Raw genomic sequence first — 25419 nt, forward strand, 5'->3', positions numbered from 1 at the left:
AGCTACATCATTAGGTACCAATTTCTGCAAAAATGGCGGATAAACTTCCGTGGGGTATGCAGAACGAGGGAATAACGCCAGGGTCAATGAAGGTATAAATAACGTATTTTTGTCTCATTTGCAGACTAATTCATAAGATTAGTTTATTGACTTCAATATGTTTTAATTTGAAATTTATTGTCTAAACAAATACTGTAAAACCAAACAGTGTAACATTTTTGATCGGACACAGAAATAGCGTGTTGTTTAATTCGCCCCATTCCCAATTCGCCCCCTGCATATTTATTGCATTGGCCATGCACTGCCACTAGACTGGACACAGTGACTAGCTGCCCGTCGTCGACCGTCCCCCTAGCGCCTCAGCCCATGACGTACGTTTTCAAGTTTTCTATTTAACAGCCCACCTTAGCTAGTCATACTTTGCTGTTTGCGTGGTTTGTTGTTGAGTGATGAATGTATTCAGTAGTGTATTTGTAAGCATGTCCTGATCAAAAAAATTAAATAAACTATCGCCGATCACATCGGGTTAACGTTACATCGGGTACCGTATACTATTGTTAGTCTACGCTAGGCCCTTAATAAGAAATATCAAAAATAAAATAAAAAACGTGATTTAATTTTTAATCTGTCGCCTGGTCGTCTGTCATGTCTGCCTGAATGCCATTCAACTCCCCCAAAGCAAAGTCACAGCAAGTTTTTGAAGTCACTAGTCACAAATTTGCCGCCTTCCCCCCCCCCCACAAAAAAAAAATAAAATAAAATCTCCTCCCTGACAGAAAAAGTTCCAGACCATCCTAGGGCTAGGCCAGTGAGTGCAACATTGTACAAGTATATATTGTAATTGTATAATTAAAATGGGAGCTATTTTTAAATGGTCAGGGAGTTTATTGGACACTACATCTCAGATTGTTATTTTTTTTTTAATTGGCAGACCATTTCCCAGAACAAGTTGAAAGCCTTCAGCGTGGGGCAGATGAATCTTGGGAAAAAGCTTTCCAAACGAGCCGAAGAAGAACATCGAAAAAAGGTAAATAAAAGTTGAATACAAGTTACCTGGTTATTGGCATTGTAAAGCATGATCGCTTCCCTTCACCCAGGTGTATAAACTAATGCAATTTAATGTTTGTTTGGAATTTTCTTTTTTTATCTCCAGACGCAAGAAAAGGAGGCTGCCAAAGTTTACGAAGAATTTGTTGCATCCTTTGAAGACACTTCCAACCTCGGCAAAACATTTGTTAGAGGGTCAACAATTAATACAGATGGTATGCCATATCCATTTTTTTGTATACCCTGATAGCTGTCATCAACATTACTGTCATAGTTTTTGAGAAGACCACAACCGAAGGAACCAAAGTTATTTATTTTGCATGGCTTACTAGGCTCAAAACTTACACTTTACTGCAGGCGCAAAGCCAGTGCTTTTAGCATCGGGCCATTAAGCTTGCCACCGTTCAAGTCCGGCAGTATTGTGTTTTTGAACTTTTAACTTAAACTGATAAATATATGTTTCAATTCCATTGAGTATCGAAGTATTACCCATAAAAAAATATATTGATAAATCTCCTCTTAATGCTTGTTCCAAAAACAGCTCAGTGTGGTTAGTTGTCAGGTTTTAACGTCATTTAAATATTAGATCGTTTGCGTCTTTTTTTTGTCAAATTTCAGAGGAGAAGCCGGAGCATAAATCTGGAAAGTTGTACAGACCATCATCTAAGGTTTCCGAAGCGATCATCGCTCGCAAACAACGAGAGAAAGAAGCTGCGGAGATCAGAGCAGAAAGAGAAAGACAAGATAGACCAGTAAGATTAAACAAATAAAGCGTTAGAAAATGAGTGATCTATATTCCAGGCTCTGTGTATATGATTCAAGAACGAAAAATTGTTGTCAAATGGCGGAGGCAGCCAACTTCAAATAATACAGAGAATTTTTGATTGTAATATGAGGGTCAATTGAGTATATTTCTGCTGTTTAATGAAGACATTCAAATCTAAAAATTACTTTGAAAATTGCTTCAAAGCGATATGCAAAATTTAACATAAATTTTTACTTTGCAAATTTAACATCTATTGAATAGTATGCTTTGAAATTTCACTTTAAAACTTTGCTTGAGGCAGTCCATGGTACCACTATATAAGCAGGGTTAACACAGCATTTGCCAGTGCGTTGATCAACTATTTGCAACCGTTGAATTGGGACAGGTTAGAGTAACTGACCACAGCACTGCATCCCTGTTACCATATATTCCAGGTTTGCATAGCACATCTATCATTCAAGCAACATTCTTGTTTCTATTATTTCCTGCAGGAGTTTCCCAAGAAGAAAAAGGAGAAGGAGAAGTCCAAGAGTAATCTTGAACTTTTCAAGGAAGAACTCAAAGTGTAAGTAAAATATTTACTGATTTGGTGATGAATTAAGACAAACTGACTTGAGCTGGAGTTGAACCAATGACCTCAGGTTTTATGTGCCTGCGCTCTACCAACTGATTAATCTATCTAGCCCTATGTTGGCGGTCCCCCTTTTTGGTCAATATTTCTGTTTGGAGTGGCAGTAAGAAGCCATGCAACCTGTTAACTGCACCCAAGGTTTCGATGCAACCTGGGAAGCGGCAGCAAGGGGATGTGACTTTTGAAAAAGGCTCCCGCATAATTTAATAATATGTTTTATTTAACCATTTCACGTCGACTGACATGTAAACTTGCCAAATTTATCTAAACTGGTGTCAAGGGCATCAAGTCGTTGTTTTCCTTGGTGAAGGGCAGCTCTGTAAGGAAATTGTAAATTTTCTATTGGAACATTTGGAGGGGCACCGAGGCAACGACCAGGGGCAATGGAGGTAATTGCTGTGTTGACTCTGTGAAGTACCAGGCATAGGTTTACATTGGCAAATAATATTTCCATCTTTTCTCAGTCATGAAGTTTCAGGTATAGGTTCACTATGGCCAGTAATATTGTAATTTTTTTCTCAGTATTCAGCAAGCAAGAGAAGAACGCCATCGACAGAAGAGAGACAAGTCCTCGTCATCGTACCATGATTCTGAAGACCATCATGAAATTTCACAATCCTCATCCTCAGGGGATGTCAGGGTACCAGGTAAGCACAATCCACCATTGAGTCCCTGTCAATCCTGCTGTTAAGAAACCAATGTCCCTTTTACGTAGATCAACATAGGTCAAGACAAGCTTGGTGTTGGAATTGTGAGAGTGAGGAAAGAGCAATGTAAATCACTCAAGTGAGTTAGGGTTATTGACTTTAAAATGAACTAGAAATGTTCCAAGTTCACTCCCGAAGTATTCCAACATTTGTAACACTTTGTCTCAACTCTGTCCTCATTGTAGCTGGAATGGAAGATTATTCCTATGGTTCCCATGACTACGGAGATCCAAGTACAACAAATATTTTCTTGGGAAGCATCAATCCAAAGGTACAGTATCTGAGAAGAGAGTGTTTAGTGATTTTTCTAAATTCCTACGTCAAAATAAGTTTGTTCAATTGTGCGTGCCATGGCTAAGCTCAGTTCACCGGATTCAAGCTGTGGTGTTTTTGAGCAGCAGAGTGTGGGTTTGAGTTCCGGTCTTGACACCTAACCATTATTGCCATAGATCCTGTTGATAAGCACGTACAAGAACCAAGTGCACCTATCAACAAGAGATGGGGTTTTTTCCTTATGGTTCTTGCATTGCCTAGCAGCAAAATACCACCTTACTGTATCCCTTTCAAGTCGTTGTATTATGTTGCCACCATCTCATAAAATCATTCCTAACAATTTCCACCTGAACTTAACAAACGCCAATAATGCTCCAAACACTAATAAAGACCAAAATGAAATGACAATAACACCACACTGCATGATTCCAGATGGATGAGGAAATGTTATGTGAAGAGTTTGGGAAGTACGGCCCTCTAGCTAGCGTCAAGATCATGTGGCCCAGGACGGATGAAGAGAGAAGTAGGAATCGTAATTGCGGTTTTGTCGCCTTCATGACGCGAAAAGATGCAGAGAGAGCCATTAAAGCATTAAATGGTAAGTCAGGTGTTTCCCCTCGTTTGAGGCCACTGTTTAATTTGGCGGTAAGCACAGAAAGTTTCTCAGCACAGATGTGCTTTACTGTTATCATGGCATTCTGATTATGAAACGAAGGAACTCTAACTGTAACTTTTAAAACTCCTTAGCGTTAAAACTTTGTCTATGGTATGTGGAGCTGTCAACCATGAGTTCTTTTCAGAATTGCCACTACAAAGATAAGATTTACACACGGTGCTACTTGAACCCTACCTAAAGTCTTCCTGGTTGCAAGATGTCAATGTTGGCTGCTCCGTAATGCGTTAAGATCTTGCTATGTGATCCTATTGTTCCTTTTCAATGACTGTGCTTGCTGCCTCCTCTTCCCACACTACCAAGGTGTGGAATTCATGAACTATGAGATGAAACTAGGCTGGGGAAAGGCTGTTCCCATCCCACCCAATCCAGTCTACATTCCTAAGGCGATGTTGGACCTCACCATACCACCCCCTCAATCTGGTCTACCCTTCAATGCCCAAAGCAAGGATAAGAAGACAAGGCAACCTCCGATCAACCCACTTGTCTCTGAAGAGGATCCAGAGATTCTGAAGGTATTTGCTCTTTCCTGGTTTGACTCCAAATACTTTTTTTCTCTTAATTTTCTTTTCTTCTCGTGCTTGCATGTGGACACTTCCAAAAATACCATACTGGCCTTCCTTGTTTATTCTATAAAAAAAATAATACCTCTAAGAACTTATGTTAAGTGAGTACAAGCCATATGCAGGTAATGCTGAATTTATCTGAAAAGAAATTCCTTGCTAAAACATTATTTGGCTTTTTAATGGAAACCAAAATCCAAAAAGATACAGACCTCCACCCTTCTTTTAAAAACTGAAATCAATTATTATTGTCATAATGTTTTTTAATAACAATTATAACCTTTTTATTAGTAGTCCATTAAAAAATTGCTTTTTGTGGTTGTATTTTTTACACTTATATTTGAATTTTAATACATTTGTGTAAATCTTTCAAGTACAAATTTTATACAATTTACTAAAAACATTCTTGAGGGATAACTTTTAAAAGTGAGCTGGGGCACAGAGACATTGAACAGGGGCTCCAGTACAAGCTCAGTGCTGGAGGCGGTAGTGCCTATACATTATCTGTCTTTAATGTCTGGCCGAGTGTTTGAAGCTTATTCGCAATTAAACAAAGTGTTCCCTGTAGGTAAAGAAAGAAAGTATCAATTGTTTTCAACAAACAAGACGGAACAAAATAATGTAAAAGTTATCCCTTGATAATGTGACATGGTTTTACATCTTGTCTCATATTGACACACACTCAGCTTAGCATTTCAAAACACTTGACACAAAACACAGCAATTTTGTTTTTTTGAAAGTTGTTTCAATTTGTTGTTGTGTGAATCAATTGACTCATCTTTTCGTCTTCTTGTTCTGGCCTGTTAAACCTATTCTTCCACCAGACCTTAAAAGATGCAGTTGTAAAAGTGGTTATCCCGACCGAAAGGTACACACCCCCTAAAAGGCTTTTTTTCTCTACTCCGATTTTTACTTTTTTTTCACTTCACACTAGACAGAACAAAGATAGATTTTAAAATCTTTTTTGAAAGAAAGACAAAACAAAAATCACATCTACAGCCCTTGCTTTGTGTACATTAATGTCAGCTGCTGTTTGGTAACCTTTGACATACATTGATGTTAAAACTAGTTTGTATTCTAAAAAAAACACCTTCATCTGTCAAAGCTGAGAATCCTAAAATGCATTTTTTAAATCAGGAATTTATTTATACAAATTATGAAAATTGAAAAATTCTTAGCATTCTATAAATCCTTCAAACTATTGAGAAGTTAAATTGTTTTAATGGAAAGATCAGATTTGAGCTTACCTTTTTTCCCCTGTAAAACAGATAAAGCATTCCAAAAAAATATTTCCTGAGTATGTTACCAGAGCTCTCAGAAACATTTTTTTCTCAGACAAACCCACACATTCGTTTTGCAAATTAAGAAAATTGATTTAAAGGCTGCTAAACAGCACCCAAAGCAATGGCTGTGAAATCCGCCAAATTTAGTCCCCTATAAAACAATCTACCCATCGTCACATCATGCGGCCATCTCAACAACAGGTACGTAGAGTAGCTATGTAGGTTATTAGAGCAATTCAATATGGATTAATCTATAGATGATGGGTTTGGTCTGTCACGATGCGGCCATTTTGTCTGTCTGCCATACAAAGCCACAGGACCAGAGTGAGGCTAGAAACAAAAATAGTCTGGTTTCCAGCTGCATGTTCTATGCTTTGGATATCATTGCGAGTTGGGATTCAGACCAAAATGGTTGTGTCGTGATAAGGGTCTTTAAGACATGGTGCATACTTTTATAACATCACATGTAATGTTTATGGCATCACTTGTTTTATAAAAAAAAATCCAAACAGCTAGAACGTTAGGTATAATACATCTAGGTAGAAAAAGTACACTCAATGTACTTGAGCGAGGAAGAAAGGGGGGACAAGAAAAAGAACAGAAATAGTTTTAAGTTATGATGAGGCGAAAGATTGCACGTATTCTATGGTTCTTTATTCAATTTGGAAATTAGAATAAACAAAAAAATACATCATCAACATTGCACTTGCACAAACAGGACAGTAGTCAACAATCTGTTTTCCTTTGTGTACATTTTGACTCCCATAATGGCGGGCAGGATGGGTGTGTGTTGATGCGTTGAGCATTGAGCATGCATGGAGTATGTACTGTACAAAATCAAATGAGAAACTTCCTTTCGGAATTAAATTTGCCAGATACAATTCAAACACACATGATATCATATTAATGGACATAATTAAACCAATAGCAGACAATTTTCAAACCTTTAGGAGGGTATACCATTTCAAATGTAATGTTAGGGGTAATGATGGTTTCTATACTGGTGTTTGGCTCACTAGTTGCTGAACACATTGACAAATGTTTCGGGAAAATTGCAGAGTTAGGCAACAGGTAATAAAACCTAGCAAACCTCAAGTTCTGGCTTATCTTGAGTTACCACCCGTTTAATTTGGCACTTCTCCCTTGTGGACTTGGTACAATGAGATTGTTTGCTTTAGTTTGTATCAGGCTTTGTATTATGAAGTCATACCTTGCAAGGCCTAGAAATAAGCTTGATAACAAAATCCCAATTTGATGAATTGTACGTTATCAGTGTTGAATTGGTATTGGTATGAAACATTCTCTCATGAAAACCTAAATACATCAAATCTTAACTATATTCTGTAGATCTGTAGAGGGAAACCCCCTTTTGGTGTTTGCTCAGAATGTTTATAGAATGAGGGAGGTTTGTCTGGGTTCTTGAGGTACTAAATGAGCCTCGTCAGTTTTAAAATACTAAGAAAACTAATGTTGTGAACTTGAGATTTTGTCAAATGCTTGTCAAAACCTTAAACGAACCTCTGATCTCAAAGATTTCATTTAATTTGAGAGTAATGTACGAACCTCTTACATTGTACAAGTTTCTCTTATCAGTGTAAGAAGTTTCTAAATATTTGGAGGTGTGGATGAGTCAATAAGAATTTGAGCAAACCCCTGACTCATGGACTTCATTCAGATGCTTTCAAATCAAAACACAACACAAACATAAGCTTCTGATCAATGCCTGCGTCTTCTCCCCAAATTATCTTTTCTTTTTTGAAACCTTGTTTTTGCTGCTAGAAAAATTCTTATTACTATATTAGAAAGAAACCATTGGATGTTATGTTCTGATGTATCCACACGGCGGAATAACTTTGGTTTTGGTTTCTAGTAGGTTTATTTTAAATAGTGTAGAAGAGTGATGTTTAACTTTAGGTTAGGGCCAATTGGGGAAAACAATGTTTGAATTTTTCTTACAGGTCTCTGCTCTTAGCAATCCATCGAGTGATCGAGTTTGTGGTTCGTGAAGGTCCTATGTTTGAAGCTATGATCATGAATAGAGAGTTGGAGACTCCGCTGTACAGGTGAGGCTTTTTTACACCTTTATTTTGTGAATGTATTGATTGGTACATTACATCATATAAAGTAAGCTACTCGTACCGAACTCGGCTCGAGACGGTTTGACCATGGTTGTGTCCAATGTCAGTTCTGTTTCCACCCGTAGTTCTTTTTAGAGCTTCTTGAAACACTGACTCGACAAAGAAAAGAAAACAACGGTGCCCATAGTTTTAAAATTGAATGTTGTCTAGAGAGAAAGTTGAGATATTTCCCAAACCTTGGATGTGAGCCACTACCATGGCATCCTTAGTATCTTTACCAGAAACATGTACATGTAATAATATTAACTTTGTATCTTTTTAGATTTCTGTTTGACAACAAGTCACCTGCTCATATATACTATCGTTGGAAGTTGTATTCCATACTTCAGGTATGAATAATAAGTTTTTCATCTTTCAGGTCCAGAAATCCCATACTGTTTGTCTTTACTTAACAAGTAGTCGCTGAGTCTTTCTCTTGTTTCCTGCCGTCAACTTGATATTATTTTGATCTATAAATCATTGTAAATAATAGGCAACCTAAGGGCTTGGTGAACAAGCTAGTAATAGTGTAGTAAAGGTACTTTGAGACAAGTTTGTGGTTTCGTAATATTTTGTTTACTTCTGATTTAAGGATTTTTTTCTAAATTATCCTTTAGCAGTTACATTTTCCTAGAAAAGTAAACCAAAACCAATGGGCAGAGAAAGAAATATTCTATATCGTGTCTGAATCTGTAGTTCTGTATTTCTGGTGATAGACAGATGTAACCAGCTTAAGTAGCACTCACCAATGGGGGAAAAAATATTCTACATTGTGTCTGAATCTGTAGTTCTGGTGATGGACAGATGTAACCAGCTGAAGTAAAGCACTCCCCAATGCAGGGAAGAAATATTCTACATTGTGTCTGAATCTGGAATTTTCACATCTGGGAAACCTCATCCCTGTTTGAGAGGCCTAGTCAGTTTGAAAAAAAGAAAATCATAATTCTATTTTTGCAATTAACATGTTGACGCTAAACTCAAATGCTACACGGACCAAAGGAATCAATATTTCTATTGTAATTCAATATTTTTGTTTGCCCTGTTGTCTTTATTCACATTTAGGGAGACTCAATCGGCAAATGGAGAACAGAAGACTTCCGGATGTTTAAGATTGGTTCAATATGGCGACCCCCACCCATTAATCCATACACACGGGGCATGCCTGAGGAGCTAGCTCCTAAACCTGAGCCAATGAAGAAAGGATCACTCAGTGACAGGTAAACATCTGAGCTGGATAAACTTTCTTTTCTAAGCCAGCCATTCAGGTGGTAACATGTTGCTGTTAAACAATACTTTTATATGCTTAGCTAGTTGTGGTGCTTGGAGATTGGGCCCATGGCCAATTGCGTAAATCTGCTTCAGTTCAATAATGTCTCTGCTCTGAGCTTAAATCAACAATGCTTACTAGAATGAGGTTAAAATTATTGTTTGTGGTTAGTTTTGCTAAGCAGAAAGTTAACCAAATGTTTGCCCAAGCAAGGCTCAATTTCATAATGGCAAATTGCTTGGCACAAAATACTCTTGCTGAGTTGAGAGGGGTTACATGCCAACATACCATTAATTGTGACTGATTTAGTTATTTTATTTATTTTTGACCTAACCTAAAGTTTGTATTGCCATTAATTTTAAAACTGATTACCAAGCGCATATTTTCCCTCAAAAGCATGTTGTCTTATGTTGTTTTTCTCTGGCAGCCAACGAGACAAGCTTGAGGAGATGCTAAGAGGATTGACCATGGAGAGATCTAAGATTGCTGAATCTATGGTCTTCTGTCTGGACCATGCTGAGTCAGCTGAGGAGATCGTTGAATGCATCTCAGAATCACTGTCTATCCTAGAAACGCCAATCCACAAAAAGGTAAGAAAAAAACAGATTTGGGAAAAACATGTTGGTTTTGTGAGAGGAATCAGAATGATATTTCAAATCTAATTTAGAAGAAGTGATTTTTCCAAGTATTTGTCTTTGAATGTTATTGGGTTGATGCTCTTGGATAATTATAGGGCTTGGTTTCACAAACAAGTTGTCTGTATTACCATGGTGATGAGTAATGTGCCACCACACTTCGTTTTAGCAAAAGAGATTGATTTGCAGTTTAGCTCAATCTTAGCCCCTTGTATGAGTTCAAGAATATGGACATAATGTTAGCTCTGGATTTTTGAACAGGAGCATATTGCGAGGATAGTAGTCACCTAGTCACCTAGGCAACTAGACCTTGGGATTAAGGAATTTACTCTTCCAGTAAACAATTACACTTTCCCTTTAACTCATCCTGTTTTTCTCGTGGTCTCTTTCTTTTCCAGCTCGGTAGACTGTTCTTGATTTCCGATATCTTATTCAATACCAACACCAAAGTGGCCAACGCTTCATACTTCCGTAAGTTTATTGAGGTGAAGTTACCAGTCATCGTTGTGAATCTTAGAGAAGCTCACGTCAGGATTCAGCAACGATTGAGAGCAGAGCAGTTCAAGGTGAAGTTCAAATCCATCCATCCTTTTGTTATTCAGAAACACTAGACGTTCATTAACGCATTTGTGATATAGACAAAGCTATGTAGCCTCGAAGTGTCAGTCAACATGTGCACATTTATATTCAAAAGGTTGTCATCTTTTGATATAGCGCTGAAAATCTGGAGTGAATATGTCAATGCAGGAAGAATAATCCCTAGTTTAGAAGCAGTTTGGGCATAACAACTGACATAATTTGTACTTGTATTCCCGTTACTTCAAATTTAAATGTTTCTCAAAATCCTGTATACATGAATGGTCAAAAGTTCCTATGGGCTTCTTACTAATATTAGTTTTTATTCCCATTAATTTAAAGAGTGATTACCAGACATACCTTCTCTTTAAAATTGTAGCAAAAGGTAATGGCCTGTTTTCGTTCATGGGATGAGTGGGCCATCTACCAGTATGACATCTTGGTACGTCTTCAGAATGTCTTCCTGGGTCTTATGCCAATGAAAGAAGCAGAAGATGAAGAAGGAGAAGATGACATGGTAAGATTCTTGTTACAACTACTGAGTCAAAATAATAATGGGCATTAGTAAAGCACCATGTTTGTCAGGAAGACACCACTGGTGCGTAGTACAAACTCTGCTAATGACAGTACTGTAAGGTATATGAGATTGATCAAGTGTGTTTTGAAGCTGGTATAAAATTATGTAGTGATATCGGAAAGGAGTTCATTCCAAAACAATAGAACAGAGTGTGAGAAGTATCAGAGTGGTGTGTACGTGGATTGTGAAAGGTTTGGCGTCAAATGAAGTTTTCATTTGATTGATTTTCTTTGATTGATTTCCTCTGATAATTGGATACATTGTATTCTGTATTTTGTCTTTGAATGCACTCTTGGATCAGGGTATTGCAGAGCCACAAGCCCCAGAGATCTTACCACCAGTAGTCGCTGAGGAAGAGGCTTCAGATCTAGACGGAGCCCCATTGCCATATGATGATAGCATGGATGGGGAGTCACTCGCTGAGGGAAACTCAGATCTAGATGGGATGCCGTTGAAGGATGGTGGCATGGACCTAGATGGGATGCCCCTTGGGGTGGTAGAGGACTATGATGGAGCGCCAAGTAAGTAGTATTTAAAGAGAAGGTACATCAATTTTACAATTAATGGCGATGGAAACATTTTTTGTTTAGAAGTTCAGCAGCTTTCGGTAGTTTAGGAAACGGTAGTAACTGCTAGAGGCACTTGATTTCATTTCCGACCATTGATCACTCTTCAAACATCGTTAATCTCTGTCCTCACTTCCAGTTAAAGAGGAAGTAGATCTTGATGGTACTCCAATCTCAGAACATCTTAAAGACAAGAAACCCCCAGGATTCAAGATTGCTCCTTCAAAGTGGGAGACGGTAGACGCTTCAGTCCTTGAAGCTCAGGCCATGACTTCCTCTAAGTGGGAGTTACTTGAGAAGGATGAAGAGGGAGATGAAGATGAAGATGGAGATGATAAGGAGATGGGGTAAGTGTCTGACATTGGTTTCTCTAGATGTTCAGGATACCAGTCACAATTTGTACATGGGCATGGTAGTATGGCTGCTAACCTGATTTTGATAAGCATGATGTTGTTGTGCTTAGCAACTTTATATGATTAAGCAGCTTTTTGAAATTTGGCTTAGACCTTCATTGAATTGATCAAGTATTTCAGCTGATGACCCCATCATCTATCTAGTTCTCCTAGTCTGAACTAGTCTGGGTCCATTGTAGTTTCTGGGTTTATTTTTTGTCGCCATGTACATGTACCATGTATCTAATGTGTAATTTTGACGTGTTTATGAAATCTGGTATCCATCCTTGCAATGTTGGATGTTGTATGAAATTAAATTAAATAAAATCAAAATAAAATAAACATCATAATAGTCATCTTTGGTGTGTTTGTGTCTTTGCAGAGGTCAAGATGAGGATGATGCTGAAGGAGATTGGCAAGAGGAGAGTCCAGAGCATGAAGCTACATCTCAAGACATTCCACTGAAGAGTACTGAGATGACTGAAGAGAGAAGAGCCAAGCTTCGTGAGATTGAGGTAAATTATGGCACCCTCTTTGGGCACTCTTAATGAGGCCAGTCAGAAGCCACATATGCAGAACTGTTGCGTTAATTTAATGACTCTGCTTGTTTTCTATTATTTTAAGTATTTTCCTAAATGTCAGATGCTGAGGATCTCTACGTATAGGGTGAGGTGCTGGCAGCCTTTCATCTCTAGTACTTTTTCCTGTTAATTACTTTAGTTAATTTCGAATGAGTATCTAATTTTTGCTCCTTGTTGTTTTGTTTAGTTTTGATAATTTGTTTTCTTCTATGTGGTTTTTAACTGTTCTTCTGTATTACATGTTGCTTTTTATTTAAATGAATTTTTGTTTTGTGTTCAGCGCCTTGAGGCGTAGCATAAGGCGCTTTATAAATACCGATTTACTAATATTATTATATATTTTTTCTTCTTAAAAGTAGTGCAAATTGCCTGAGTGGAACTTTCTTGACCTCTTCTTGCTTCACTTTCTTGACAGGTTAAGGTGATGAAGTTTCAAGATGACTTGGAGGCGGGTAGAAGGAGTCGTAAACATGGCTTAACCATTCAAGATCAGGTCAGCAAATACAGAGCCAAGCTCCTTCAGAAGGTGAGTTTATTTGTTCAGTAGCAAAGGGTCCAAACTATAGTCTTGTAATGCATGCAACTTTTCCTCGGATCAGCTGAATTCCTCTTTATATATTCTCTTATGTGCCATTCAACCTTGAATGTCACTCTACAAACCATTGGAATTTAGTTATAAGGTATAATTTAGAAATAAGATACTCTAGGAACTTGGGCAAACAAAACCACTAAAAGTATTTGAGAAGTACACACTGGATTTCTTATTTTTCTTCAGGAACAAGAGAAGGATCTTGAGAAGCAAAGAGATAAAGAGAAGGAACGCCAGCGAGAAAAGAAGCTTGACCGTGTTCGGGAATTTGAACGAGCAAGGGAGCGCGAGAGAGAGAGACTTAGCCACGTATCTGATGATTCTGCGGATGAAGCACCACCATCACGCCGAGAGCGAAAACGTCGTCGTAGTCGTTCAGGAAGCCCTGTCGGCAAGCGCAGCCACTCCCCGTCCCGATCACCCGTCTCTGAAAGGCGTCAGATCCACTCAACCCCGATGGATCGCTCTCCCCTCTCCATCATTCGTGAATACTCCGACTCTCCCATCCAGAAGTCTAGATCAGGTTCCCCTAAGAGGTCCTCCCATGCCAGGTCCCGCTCCTCCCCTAAGAGGTCCCATAGATCTCGATCTAGGTCACCCCGTCGATCCCGGAGGTCAAGGTCGAGATCAGGGTCACCCCATAGGTCAAGAAGGTCACGGTCCAAATCCCCAAGTAGGCACTCAACTTCATCTCATAAGAAACGAAGAAGATGAAATTGAGACAATCCACTTTGTACAGTAACTGCCACTTTGGATTTTTTTCTTTGTGTAGAAATTCAAGAGATTTGAAAACCTTGTTTGTAAATAGCACCTCAGATCATCTTCTCGACAATACTTCATAAAAGTAAAATTTTTCATATAAATCTACTCAAATCAAAGCTGAGATTTTTTTGGTTTAAACTAATGTTATATGCAACTCGAGTTGAACTAACTCATGAGTTTCAATTAGAGGGAATATCAAGTGAAAGCCAGATTCCTGCTGGCTTTGTGCGTCTCTCATCCACAAATGGCTTACAGAAAAATGCATTGTTATTGGTTGCAGATATGTTCACATAAATAAACAATTTTCACATGACATAATAATGATTGGATGTGTCTTGCTGAAGGTTTAGTACATTTCAGTGATACCTTCACCCTAAAGTATTTGAGGTAAAAACGTTCACTTCTGGTCTGTCCAACCTTTAGCCTGCCAATATTCATCAGAGTACTGCAACGTAAGACGGCATGTTATATCTCAGTGCTTGTACCTTAAGTCAGGGGTTTTTCTCAACCACCTATACAGCATTCTCTCTTAACTGTATAGCTCGCTGGCCAAGTGTTAGTAGAATCACAGGACAGCCAGTCAAAAGTCTCTCCGAGTAGTCAATCAAGGTGGTCAGTTCAATGTTAAAAAGCATCCTATTTAATATAATGTATGGACAGTCTGTGGGACTGGTGGGATGACAAGCTTATTGGTCCTACTGGATAGTCACTGATAAAGTTACTGTGATTACTATGTAATGGCTTAATGAAGTTTAGTCAAAAGATGGCATCAGATGAAATGTCATCCCAATCCACATGTGGGCTGAACCTCCTGCTATCAGTACGCTTTGTTGTATGCAGGTTGAGACTTCATTGATGTCAAACCAGGGTTCTAATTCCCACTGAAATTCCCACTGAGGAAACGCCAGTCTGAGGGTAAAACCAATTATATCATATCCCTGCCCATTTATTTTTGTTGTGCTATCTCATTTAAAGTAAACTGTCTGCGGCATCGACATGCGCACTACATGACAAGAATATTTTCATTATTATTAGGTCATTATTGGCCAACCTATAGAACATGTACTATTTGTATTCATATGTCAAGCATCATATAAGTAATAATAAACATTCTTTGGTAATACAGAATGGATTGTCCCAGAGGATATTAATTCATTTTGTTAATTAATTGATTCTGTTTGTGTTTTACACTCCGACATTCGTAATTATTACTTTCTCGGACTGTCTGATAAGGGTTCAAAGTGATGCATGAGAAAACACTGCCACCGAAAACACTGCAGACCCCCCCCCCCCTTTGTTGTGATGTATAGATAGCATTCACTCCTGTCTACACTTATTGAAATATAAGTGGAATTCTCAATGGACAATAGGACATTATAGAGAAGAGAGTACAAGCTGTCGCATCGGCCTGGCTTTGGTAATACATGTAGATCGAAGGCCTGGAATACGCATCTTTATCCCCATCTCGTGCTGTTTCTGCCCCATCATATGGTTCGCGTTTAGTTTAATATCTTCAATGTGATTGGAAGTGCCCCTTGTTAACCAAAAGATATATTTATAACATCGACTATGCTCTATCAAAGCTGAAATTCCATGCTTGAAATCGACTGAGGGAGACGACATAAAAATAATTATCCGTGAACGACAGAAACCATTTACAATGTTGATCAGAGACCATTATTTTATTTCTAACAAGCTCTGGCATTATGGTGTATGTCTTCCTCATTAACTTTCTCAACCACAGTGGGGGTGGGGTGGTGGGGGGGGGGGGGTAGGAAGCTCAATAAATGCGCAGGACGTTTTCCTCTTAACAATAATCACGCAGACAAAATGAAAAAATTGTATTTTAAATATAATTTGTTTTTGTGTGTATGTTTCTGTTAGCTATGGCCTGTACCATTGAATTTCAGTTTGAAACTATAGCGCCGGGCAGTCACCGTCGTGTTGTTCACTTTGGCGTTTCCTTCAATCAATTGAACAAATCAAGAAGAGTGTGTGGTGAACAAACCTTTAATTTTAAGGCATATTAAAATATGTTAAATTTGCATTAGGCTAAAGAATATTACCTTTGGTTTTAACCATAATACACACCGATGTGTGTTAGAACTGTGTGTCTCAGAAACAAATAATAGGCACATTAAGACGGATTCGACAATTTATGACCAACGTCTAAGTTTATACAAGGAACACACACCATTCCACGGTAACGCACAATCCACAATGAGAATGGGGAAAAACTCAACTAACAAACGAAAACCCCAACCAATGTGGGACTGTGGTGGGACTCTGTGTGGCAGTAGATTATGACATTTTCAATGTTGTTTATGTAACTCTGAGCATGCGCACACTTCCAAAAATATCTCCCCCGCAAAGCCTACAACAACAGCCCTCCCTCATTAGCTTCGTGCCCTTCTGCGGCCGGTCCTTACCGAACACTTATCTACACTTGTACCGCTTCAAGAAACAATTTTTTTCACAATACATGTACACAAATTAATGAGAGGTTGCCGTGGAAACCGTTGTCCTAAAATTGAATTTCACTCAGTTAGTAAAGGCCATTTTAAGAAGCGCTCAATAGTTTCAAAACGGACGAAGTTGCGTCTGGTCTGTGCGCCAGAGTGTTTGTCAGGCTCTTCAAGGCATGTTAGTAATACTTCAGGAGATATTGGATGTGTTGTCTTTGCATGTCAACAGCCGTATTTGTGTAAGGAACCGCAAAAGTATTTCTTTTGGTTGACAATCATTTATGCACGAAATACGGAAAACTCTTGTAGAGTAATTGCTTTCAGCAATGTTGGAAGTTTGACTGTTTTCAAAGACTACAGATGAAATCGAAGAACTAAAATCTTCCACTTTTAGAGTAGACCTATCTGCTTCTGGAGGAGTAGAATATCTTGCTCTCTCGAATGCCACATCTGTGTGAACACTTTACACTACCTGTCTGTAATTACTAGTCTTTTAGGTAATAGTGTTTCCTTTGGTATATATAGAGGAGTCATCAGTGATCTTTGATGGTAATGGCATTTAGATCTACATCTTCTCCAAAAGCTATTTTCTGTCCGCAAGACGTCATCTGACCAGGGGAGTATTCTTTCCTTACCGTCTGTACGAGGACAACAATAATTATCATCGTCTCCTTGGGAAGAACACAGTCTGTTCTTAAGAAACCTACATGCCTCGTCTCTTCCCTTACAAGTTGGCATTTTTATCTCCACTCATTTCTCCCAAACGAGGAACGTTGTCTTTTCTTCTAGGACAATTGCCATCAGGACGATTTTAACACCATTGTCGTCTTGCAAACATTGAAGGGGCCACGGGAAGGGACCGCACTCAAACGGGAAGAGACTTCGCCCAACCCGGGGGAGACCGCGCCCAAACGAGGCGTGATGTATGCTTGTCTCGACTCTGAGCTCCGACTGTCGAAGTAGCGGCCATAAGTACAATTTCAACAGTATTGTCTCGCAAATCTTGAAGCGGCCACTACAGTGAGAGCGCGTTTGCCTTGACAGAACTAGAAACAATTCCACATTGATCGGCCATTAAAGGCCTTACTGTGGTGTAGCGTGGAATCGTCAGATTCTTATAAAGCGTCTTCGGCGCTAACGTTTGTTGGTGCCAAGATGGCCAGCCCGTCTGGTGGGAACCTTTATCGGGAGGTCATTGAAGACGGACAGGTCAGAGTGGATAATTCGCAGTCGTCGTTTGGTTCACTGTCACAGGCAAGTTCTACGTTCACCCGAAATAAATGCGGGTTTTAATGTTAACTAATGCTGTTTGTTATCTCTTTGCATGTTTTCCATAATCCACCAAATGAAAATTTAATTTAATTTGCATTAACAATATCAAATTAGGCGGTCAACCAATAAGCGAACATATTATTATAAAGTCGATTCAGGTAACTAGTTTAAATGACACAAAATCTCCAATAAGGTTCATTTTCTTGGGAATGGTATATCGAGAAGATTGTCTTTTGTGTTGCCGAAAATGTGCCTTTTGCAAATAATGCAATAGTGGTTGACTGCAAGATGACCGAAAAACTTGTCTGGTGATCACATGCCTGTGATAGGGCCTTTATGTTGTCAGGTAGTAATGTACATTATAGGGCTATTATGTAAATGTTTAATTATCAATGAACATCCTCTGTTCTAGGTTGATGATGCTGTTCGAGACCTACTCCTCCATCCGAATGAAATCGGCCGGTGCCGTGAGAACCCATTGACACATAAAGGGAAGCGGATCCAACTTGCTAAGATGCTTCTACTTATCATCATCCCTATCATCTCACTAGCCGTACTGGCTGGTATTGATCTCCATGGTATCGCCTTCAATAACCGTCTTAATGTAGAGGTAAATAAGATTCACTCAAAGCTTATAATCTTAATACCGATGAGAACTGTGCACACTTAAACTACTGGGTCATATATAAAGAATTGACTTAGATCCGTGGTCAGAGGGGCCTGACTCAAATCTGGGTTAAGTGTGACCCGGAATCTGTGACTAAATAACCCATGTTGAGATGCTGATGAGACAACCCCCGCAGGATAATGACCCCTGCAGGAAAATGACCCCTGCGAGATAATGACCCCTGCACGATAATGACCCCTGCAGAATATTGACCCCTGCAGGATAATGACCCCTGCAAGATAATGACCCCTGCAGGATAATGACCCCTGTAAGATAATGACCCCTGCAGGATAATGACCACTGTGTGATAATGCCCCCTGCAAGATAATGACCCCTGCAGGATAATGACCCCTGCAGGAATAACCCTTGCAAGATAATGACCGTCAGATGCTGACTATACACCTTTCTTTTGCAACGTCACAGCCCGAGTTTTTGCCAACCCAGATTGGCAAACTATAGAGAGCCATAAGTGTAAATCAAGAATAGATCTCTATTTTTGGTAACAATGTAACACAATTTGTTGATTTTGTTTAAAACAAAGGAACTTATCATGAGAGGTATTTTATTTAATTGAAAATTGCTAATATTGTTGAATTTTGTTGAAACATCTGTTTTTGCGATTGAGTATTTTACTAACATTCGGCCGACCATGCCAACCAAGACGGTTCGTTTAACAACAAAAGAAAGGTCTATACCAAGGATAAACTATAATATTGGTAGCAATCCCACAGTTTTTTCAGATGGTCTGAAAAGATTGTATTTCGCCACTCAAGGGGCGGAGCCATGAATATTTCCACGGGTGAGGACGAGTCAATGTGAAACACACTTGAAACAATGGACCAGTGTATGTTGGTAAAAATCCCGTGGGTAATTAACTTGACCTGACCACTTAATCTTTAAATTACGTTACGCAACTTTGAAAAATTCACTAAAGATTAAACTATGTTAATAACCTCTGATTACTTTCTCAGGTTCGCAATGTCATCAGATTCAGTCGAGATATTGGGGTTCTTCTCAGCTGTCTCCAGCGTGAACGAGACATGGTTGCCCTGTTCGTCAGTGCAATTAGCCCCGAGCAGGACTCCTTTGTAACCGCTACCTACCCGCAGACTGACGAGGCCCTAGATGAGCTGAGAGACTGGCCAGTCAAGACGTACATCGTGGAGGAGTTACCCTTCTTCCGACAGAAGGAAGATTTCAAGGGTTACCTCTCGCAGCACCGACACAATCTCCACCGCTCCAACACTACGGCCTACAAGGAAATCGACTTCTATACGGATGTATTGCAAATCTTCATCGACTGGCTTTACGACAGCGTGGGTAACTCCAACGGGCATGGATTGTGGCAGACCCTGGTATCCTATCAGCTCCTTATCGTTAGTAACGTCGACATTGGTATCGCCCGTACTCTAGGCTCAATCTTCTTTGCCCGTGGCGGTTTCAGTAGCTTCAATGATTATGTCTGGTACCTTGCCAAGAACGACGTGGGAACGTGGAACTTCGAGGCATCGAAGAAGTACTCTCCACTCATCAATAGTCTTTACGACGAGTTCCAGACAACAATGGATGCTAACTTCACCAGCACCATTGATGACCTGAGGCAGGAGATTCTCGACAATGCTGTCGATGGTTTAGAACCCAACTTTGAGGCAGCTACCCGATGGTTTGACAGCATGACCGTATACATCAACATCCTGGAGAGCATGCAGAAGAAAATGGCGAACCAAATCCTGCAACGATTAGAGAGCGACCTGGACAACGACACCAGTTCCATCGCTGTCAGTATCTGCCTGGTTGTCATCGTCATTGTCACCTGTCCTCTTATTCTTAGAGCCTTCTGGTCTCTCACTACTGACATCCAGAACTACGCCCTTAACCTAGCCAGCCAGACCAAAGCACTCAACAAGCAACGTAAGAAGTCTAATTGGTTGTTGTATTCCCTGTTACCGAAGACTGTGGCAGCAGAGTTGATGTTGAAGCGATCCGTTAAACCCTCCTTCTATGAGTATGTCACTCTGTTGTTCTGTGATCTGGTAGGATTTGGGCGCATCTGCACACAGAGTACTCCAAACGAAGTAAGTCTTAAGATTATTCATGGGTTGAAAGTTCACACAATTTTGCAAATCGAGTTGCATCAAATTATTTATGTCTATCGAACAAAGTCAGGACCTAATACATAGCTTCGTATAATAACAGTAATTAGCACGACTTACGTATCACTAGAAACGATACGCTAGTAACGGAACATTACAGAACTTGACTTTAGTGCGCCAGGCTATCAAGACGCAATTTATGACACACTTAACGTCATTTTGAAATCTCTAATTTGTTTTCATTTTTTTGCTTACAAAATTGCTTAAATCTCCATTTATTGAAACATTCACCCCTTGTGACTTGGGGCTCCCCAGTAATGTTCTCTTTGTTTTGCTATTCTTAGGTGGTGGAGATGGTCAATGGACTTTATATTGTCTTTGATTCCTGCATTGAGAATTATGACGTCTACAATGCTGAGACCCTTGGTGGTACCTTCATGCTGGCCTCAGGTATACATTATAGATTATAAGTAGATAATTAATAGCGCGCGTATCGTCACTCAGTGGTGCTCAATATGCTTTAACATACAGTGTTTCCTGCAATGTATGTGGGACTGTGAATTATGATATTTCTACTCGTTTAACATAGTTCTATGTAATGGTTTAAAAGAACGGGTTCGCCCCGTGTCCCTGGTTTGATTGGCAGCATTTGTGCCAAAGCACCTTGTAAACCATTACATGGTGCTATGTAAAAGGAATATATTTCATAATTCAATCGCAGTCCCACATACCCTGTAGGAATAAACTGTGTGTTAAAGCCTCTGGGGCGTCACTTATTAGCTCTATATACAAAGCCAGCATTATTGGGATGTGGAGTCGTTAACCATCGGTTCTTTTAAAAACTAAAACTACTCACAAAGACATACATTAGTCGCACGGTGTTTCCGCAAACCTCTCTGACATTGCAGATAATAGTTGTCATCCTATTTAGAATGAGTTTGTTTGTTCGATTCCATTTGTTGTCTATAGGTATTCCGAATCGTAATGGCGATAAACACGTAGCTGAGATCGCTTCAGTCTCTCTTGATATTGTTCATCATATCAGTCTTCTAGAGGTGCCTCACAAACCACAATCTGGCTTCCGGGTTCGGATTGGTTTCCATACAGGTAAGCATGATGTCGATCAAGGTTGTCAACCATTAATGTCGATCAGTAATGCTGATCAGTCGGTAGTATAATAGCAAAATAGAAGTATCAACCGCTAAAAAAATAAATCAGTAACGGCGATAACGATCAGTTAATGTCGATCATGTCGATAAGTTATGTCGACCAATAACTTTTACTATTGCATAGATAACCATAATAATTAGTATTGATGCGAACGTTTCACCAATAACAGATCAAATTGGGTCGATTAGTGCTGTATGTCGACAATTCATTAACGCAGCTATACTTTGGAAACGTTCAACAAAATGTATAGTTATAAAGTAATTTGCTTTATAAACTGGTCAGAGTTGCGGACAGGTGTTCGTCACTGCAGCAATTGCCCGTTGTTTGTCGATTTCCTTGACAAGATTTATAAATATTCGAAACTCTTGGAAACAAGGGATTGGTCTGGGAGGGCACATCTTTTTTGTGACAGATTTTTTTATATTTTTTTTTTCTACTTTGCCCGTCCCTTGACGGCCTGTGCTTGTTTTATTGTTTGTCCGAAGAATAAAAAAAAATTAAAAGAAATTAAAAAAATACAACAAAATAAACATAGGCCTACATATTATTTAGGTAACCGGTATTTCTCTGTTTTATCGTTATTTGTTTTCCTGTCAAGGTCCAGTCGTTGCGGGCGTTGTTGGTTTGGACATTCCACGTTATTGTATCTTTGGTAAAACGGTTACCATGGCATCCCGCATGCAATCCACCGGACTCTGTGAGTAAACTTGTCACAAAAAGCCCAAAACAGGCTGGCAAAAAGAACAATATTCTTTAAATTGGATCACTTATACAAATATTGTAAGATGAAGCTTTGTACGAGATATTATTTTGGCCGACATGATCATTATGTACGACAATCGACATGAAACCCAATATTATGCCCGACACATTGTTATGACCAATATCGTGCCAGTCAATCATTTTTGGCTTACACTTAAAAGTGTGTTCTAACAAGGAAGTGTGATCGACAAACGCTACCAACTGGTAGTTATTAGGCAAATGCCTATTGGATAGTATCAACTATAGGACAGATAATGTGCGTTGGTACACCTGGGTATGACATAAAACAAATTGTCGAACTTAATGGATTGACCATAACGATACGTCGATCATGATATCAGACATGGCCAATTCGGCTGTCTGACTAGCAACCATTAAAGACATAACCCAGAACAAAGGGCGAATAAACTGAGTTAATATTATTATTTCAATATTGCCCCCTACAGCTAGTCGCATTCAAGTCAGTGATGCATCATACATGGCTCTACTGGAGTTAGGAGGGTTCTATCTGATGAAACGGAAGGACACTGTAAGCCATGTAAATTCACTTCTATATTTATTTCCTAAAAATGTTAAAGTTTTGTACTCAATTTATTAATCAGTTTGAGTTTAAATTAAGAAAGGTTACTTCAAGGCAGTGAACACTATTTTTTGGTAATTACTCAAAATAATTATAAGCATAAAACCTTACTTGGTAACAAGTAAAGGGAGAGGTTGGATATATAAATCATTGTGAGAAACGGCTCCCTCTGCATGAAGTGGAGTAGTTTTCGAGACAGAAATAATTTTCCACGAATTTTAGTCGAAGGTTAGCCTATAATGCAATTTTCTACGTATTTTCGTTGTTTGGAAACCATCTAACAATTAAAAATGTTAAGAGTTTTATTTTAGTTACTTAGACGTTATTCCTGTGACTTCTTATCTCTCACTTTCGACTGGTATTAAGTGAATCTTAATTTAGACTTGTTATCTTGTTAGGAAGTGAGCTGGTTGCTATATGAACCTAGTGGATGATACAAATGCCTATATCGTTATACGGACTGTGAAGGGGGGTAACCGAAAGTTGACAATAAATATAATTCTAAATATTGTATAAATAAAGACACTACTCCGTGTTTTAATATCTTTTTAAATATGTTTTCCTATTGTTTTGGGTGTAAAGCTCATTGATATGTTCTTTGGAATTGCGCTATAAAAGGTCTGGTTTTATTTATTTATCTATTTATTCTCTGTTTTCCAAACCCCTATACCAGAGTTCATTTCCCCAGACTTACTGGCTGGTAAGCAGAGATGATTTCAAGACAAAGCAGCTTACTCCTGAGTTCAGAGGTGGTTACCATGAATTGAAGTACATGTATGAACACATGTACGCCCAGTCCTATACGGGGAGGATCCAGTACCGACAGGGTCGACTAGACAAGCACACCAAACCATGGCTCACGGAATATTAGGGTAACCATAGAGACCTTACTCTACGGGGCAACATACCAGAATAAATAGTCAACAGCCACAATATGGGTATACACTTTCTTCCTGTCCATTTTATGTATAGCAGTTTGCAAACCACTCATGTACCAGCTATTTCAATATAATTAATTATACAAAATTAACAATCGCTTTATCAAAAAAAAAAAATTGAATGAAAAAAGGCTTGAGCCCGAGACACTATGTGGATTGGGTTTTCAGTCACTACCAGACTGCGTGGAATTTCACAAGAATAATTTTCATGGGTTTTCCTCCCACATAACTGAAACTTCCTTCCCTGACTTATCTCCATCTATTTATTGGCTAATACAGTGATTAAGTTCACTTTTCTAAGAGTCTTAGAAGAATGAATGAAATGAAAATGAAAATGGAACATCACAAGATCAAAGAGCAAAGATGTTTTCATTATGACTTTATATATGTTAAGGGAAATGGTCATAAATTGTTTTGATCTTGGATCACCTTTTCAAAACAACGCTTTTTAAGAAGCTTGTGTTATTAGTGTCTGTGTGAATTTTGTGTTCAAGTTATCCATATCCTACGAACATTTTGTTTGCTGTGTGGAGCAGTTGTTTTATGTTGTGCTGTGGTTTAATTAATGTGTTTGACTTTGTTTTGTCAGCCTTTGTAAACAGTAACTGTCAGATATTGATGCAGATAAATGTTGTTGATTGTTCAAATGAATTGAAGTAATTCAATGTAAACAATAGCCAGTCAATCTGTTTTCCTAATGTTCCCAAAAATGCTCACTGTTTTGTGGTAACTGTTATCATTTTAATAAACTAGTTTAATTGTGTTATAATAGTTGTCTTTATTACGTAGTACTTGTATCACCTCGTGACGTGTACAAAAAAAGTAACCTTTGTCCGTTGTGCTTACATTAAACTTTTATTTTGTTACGGGAAATCTTTAATTTGTTGAGACCTGATAAATCGTTATTTTAAACTTGGGAAGTGGCAGCGTCGGTTTCGAAAAAAACCTACATTGTTATTATTATTATTATTTTTAGTATTATTATTATTGTTATTATTATTATTATTATTATTATTATTATTATTATTATTATTATTATTATTTTTTTTTTTTGAGGGGGGGGGGAGTAAAGGGGTACTTTCTTGTGAAATTAGCAAAATATCCAAAATGGCCGGCTGGCAAAAAAAAAAAAAACAATAATCTGAAGTTGATAATAGTCCTATGGTTTGTTTTGAAGAGTTTGCGAGACTGCTGGAGTATTTATTGAGTAATTTATTTTAAAAATTTGTTAGTATTTATTATAGGTTAATAATGTATGAAGTGTATTTAATGCCCTGTGTATTGTATGGTGGCCATGAAGGGACATGAAACATATATATTTACGTGAATGATCTCGTAAATATATATGTTCAATGTCCCTTCAGGGCCACCATAGTATAAGCCTACACCGAATGTTGAATGATAACATTGAACACATGTCAAGTCTCTTGTACTCACGTATTTGCCCATCAGTGGGCCTCCTCATGT

General features: G+C 38.6%; 2 protein-coding genes across 3 annotated transcripts; both read left to right on the forward strand.

The window, feature by feature from the left end:
* The first annotated feature begins 4 nt into the window (after window positions 1–4).
* On the forward strand, window positions 5–15154 carry LOC139944844 (U2 snRNP-associated SURP motif-containing protein-like). The gene is made up of 21 exons (XM_071941976.1): window positions 5–92; window positions 932–1027; window positions 1154–1262; window positions 1666–1799; window positions 2305–2378; window positions 2967–3091; window positions 3337–3422; window positions 3857–4022; window positions 4401–4612; window positions 5485–5528; window positions 7902–8006; window positions 8344–8410; window positions 9123–9277; window positions 9755–9917; window positions 10361–10528; window positions 10918–11055; window positions 11417–11636; window positions 11821–12028; window positions 12456–12588; window positions 13070–13180; window positions 13430–15154. Exons 1-21 carry the CDS (start codon window positions 33–35, stop codon window positions 13955–13957), a joined length of 3102 nt encoding a protein of 1033 aa, XP_071798077.1. The 5' UTR covers window positions 5–32; the 3' UTR covers window positions 13958–15154.
* Window positions 15155–15787: 633 nt separating this feature from the next.
* Window positions 15788–24874, forward strand: LOC139945074 (uncharacterized). 2 transcript variants are annotated; one of them, XM_071942327.1, is made up of 8 exons: window positions 15788–17724; window positions 18155–18352; window positions 19381–20484; window positions 20847–20952; window positions 21472–21609; window positions 22271–22369; window positions 22881–22972; window positions 23688–24874. In XM_071942327.1, exons 1-8 carry the CDS (start codon window positions 17626–17628, stop codon window positions 23883–23885), a joined length of 2034 nt encoding a protein of 677 aa, XP_071798428.1. In that variant the 5' UTR covers window positions 15788–17625; the 3' UTR covers window positions 23886–24874. The 2 variants fall into 2 exon arrangements, with proteins under 2 accessions (XP_071798428.1, XP_071798429.1); XM_071942328.1 differs by having other exon boundaries at window positions 22881–22963.
* The last annotated feature ends 545 nt before the right edge of the window (window positions 24875–25419 follow it).

Source organism: Asterias amurensis, chromosome 12, assembly GCF_032118995.1.
Source record: "Asterias amurensis chromosome 12, ASM3211899v1".
Lineage (NCBI taxonomy): Eukaryota > Metazoa > Echinodermata > Asteroidea > Forcipulatida > Asteriidae > Asterias > Asterias amurensis.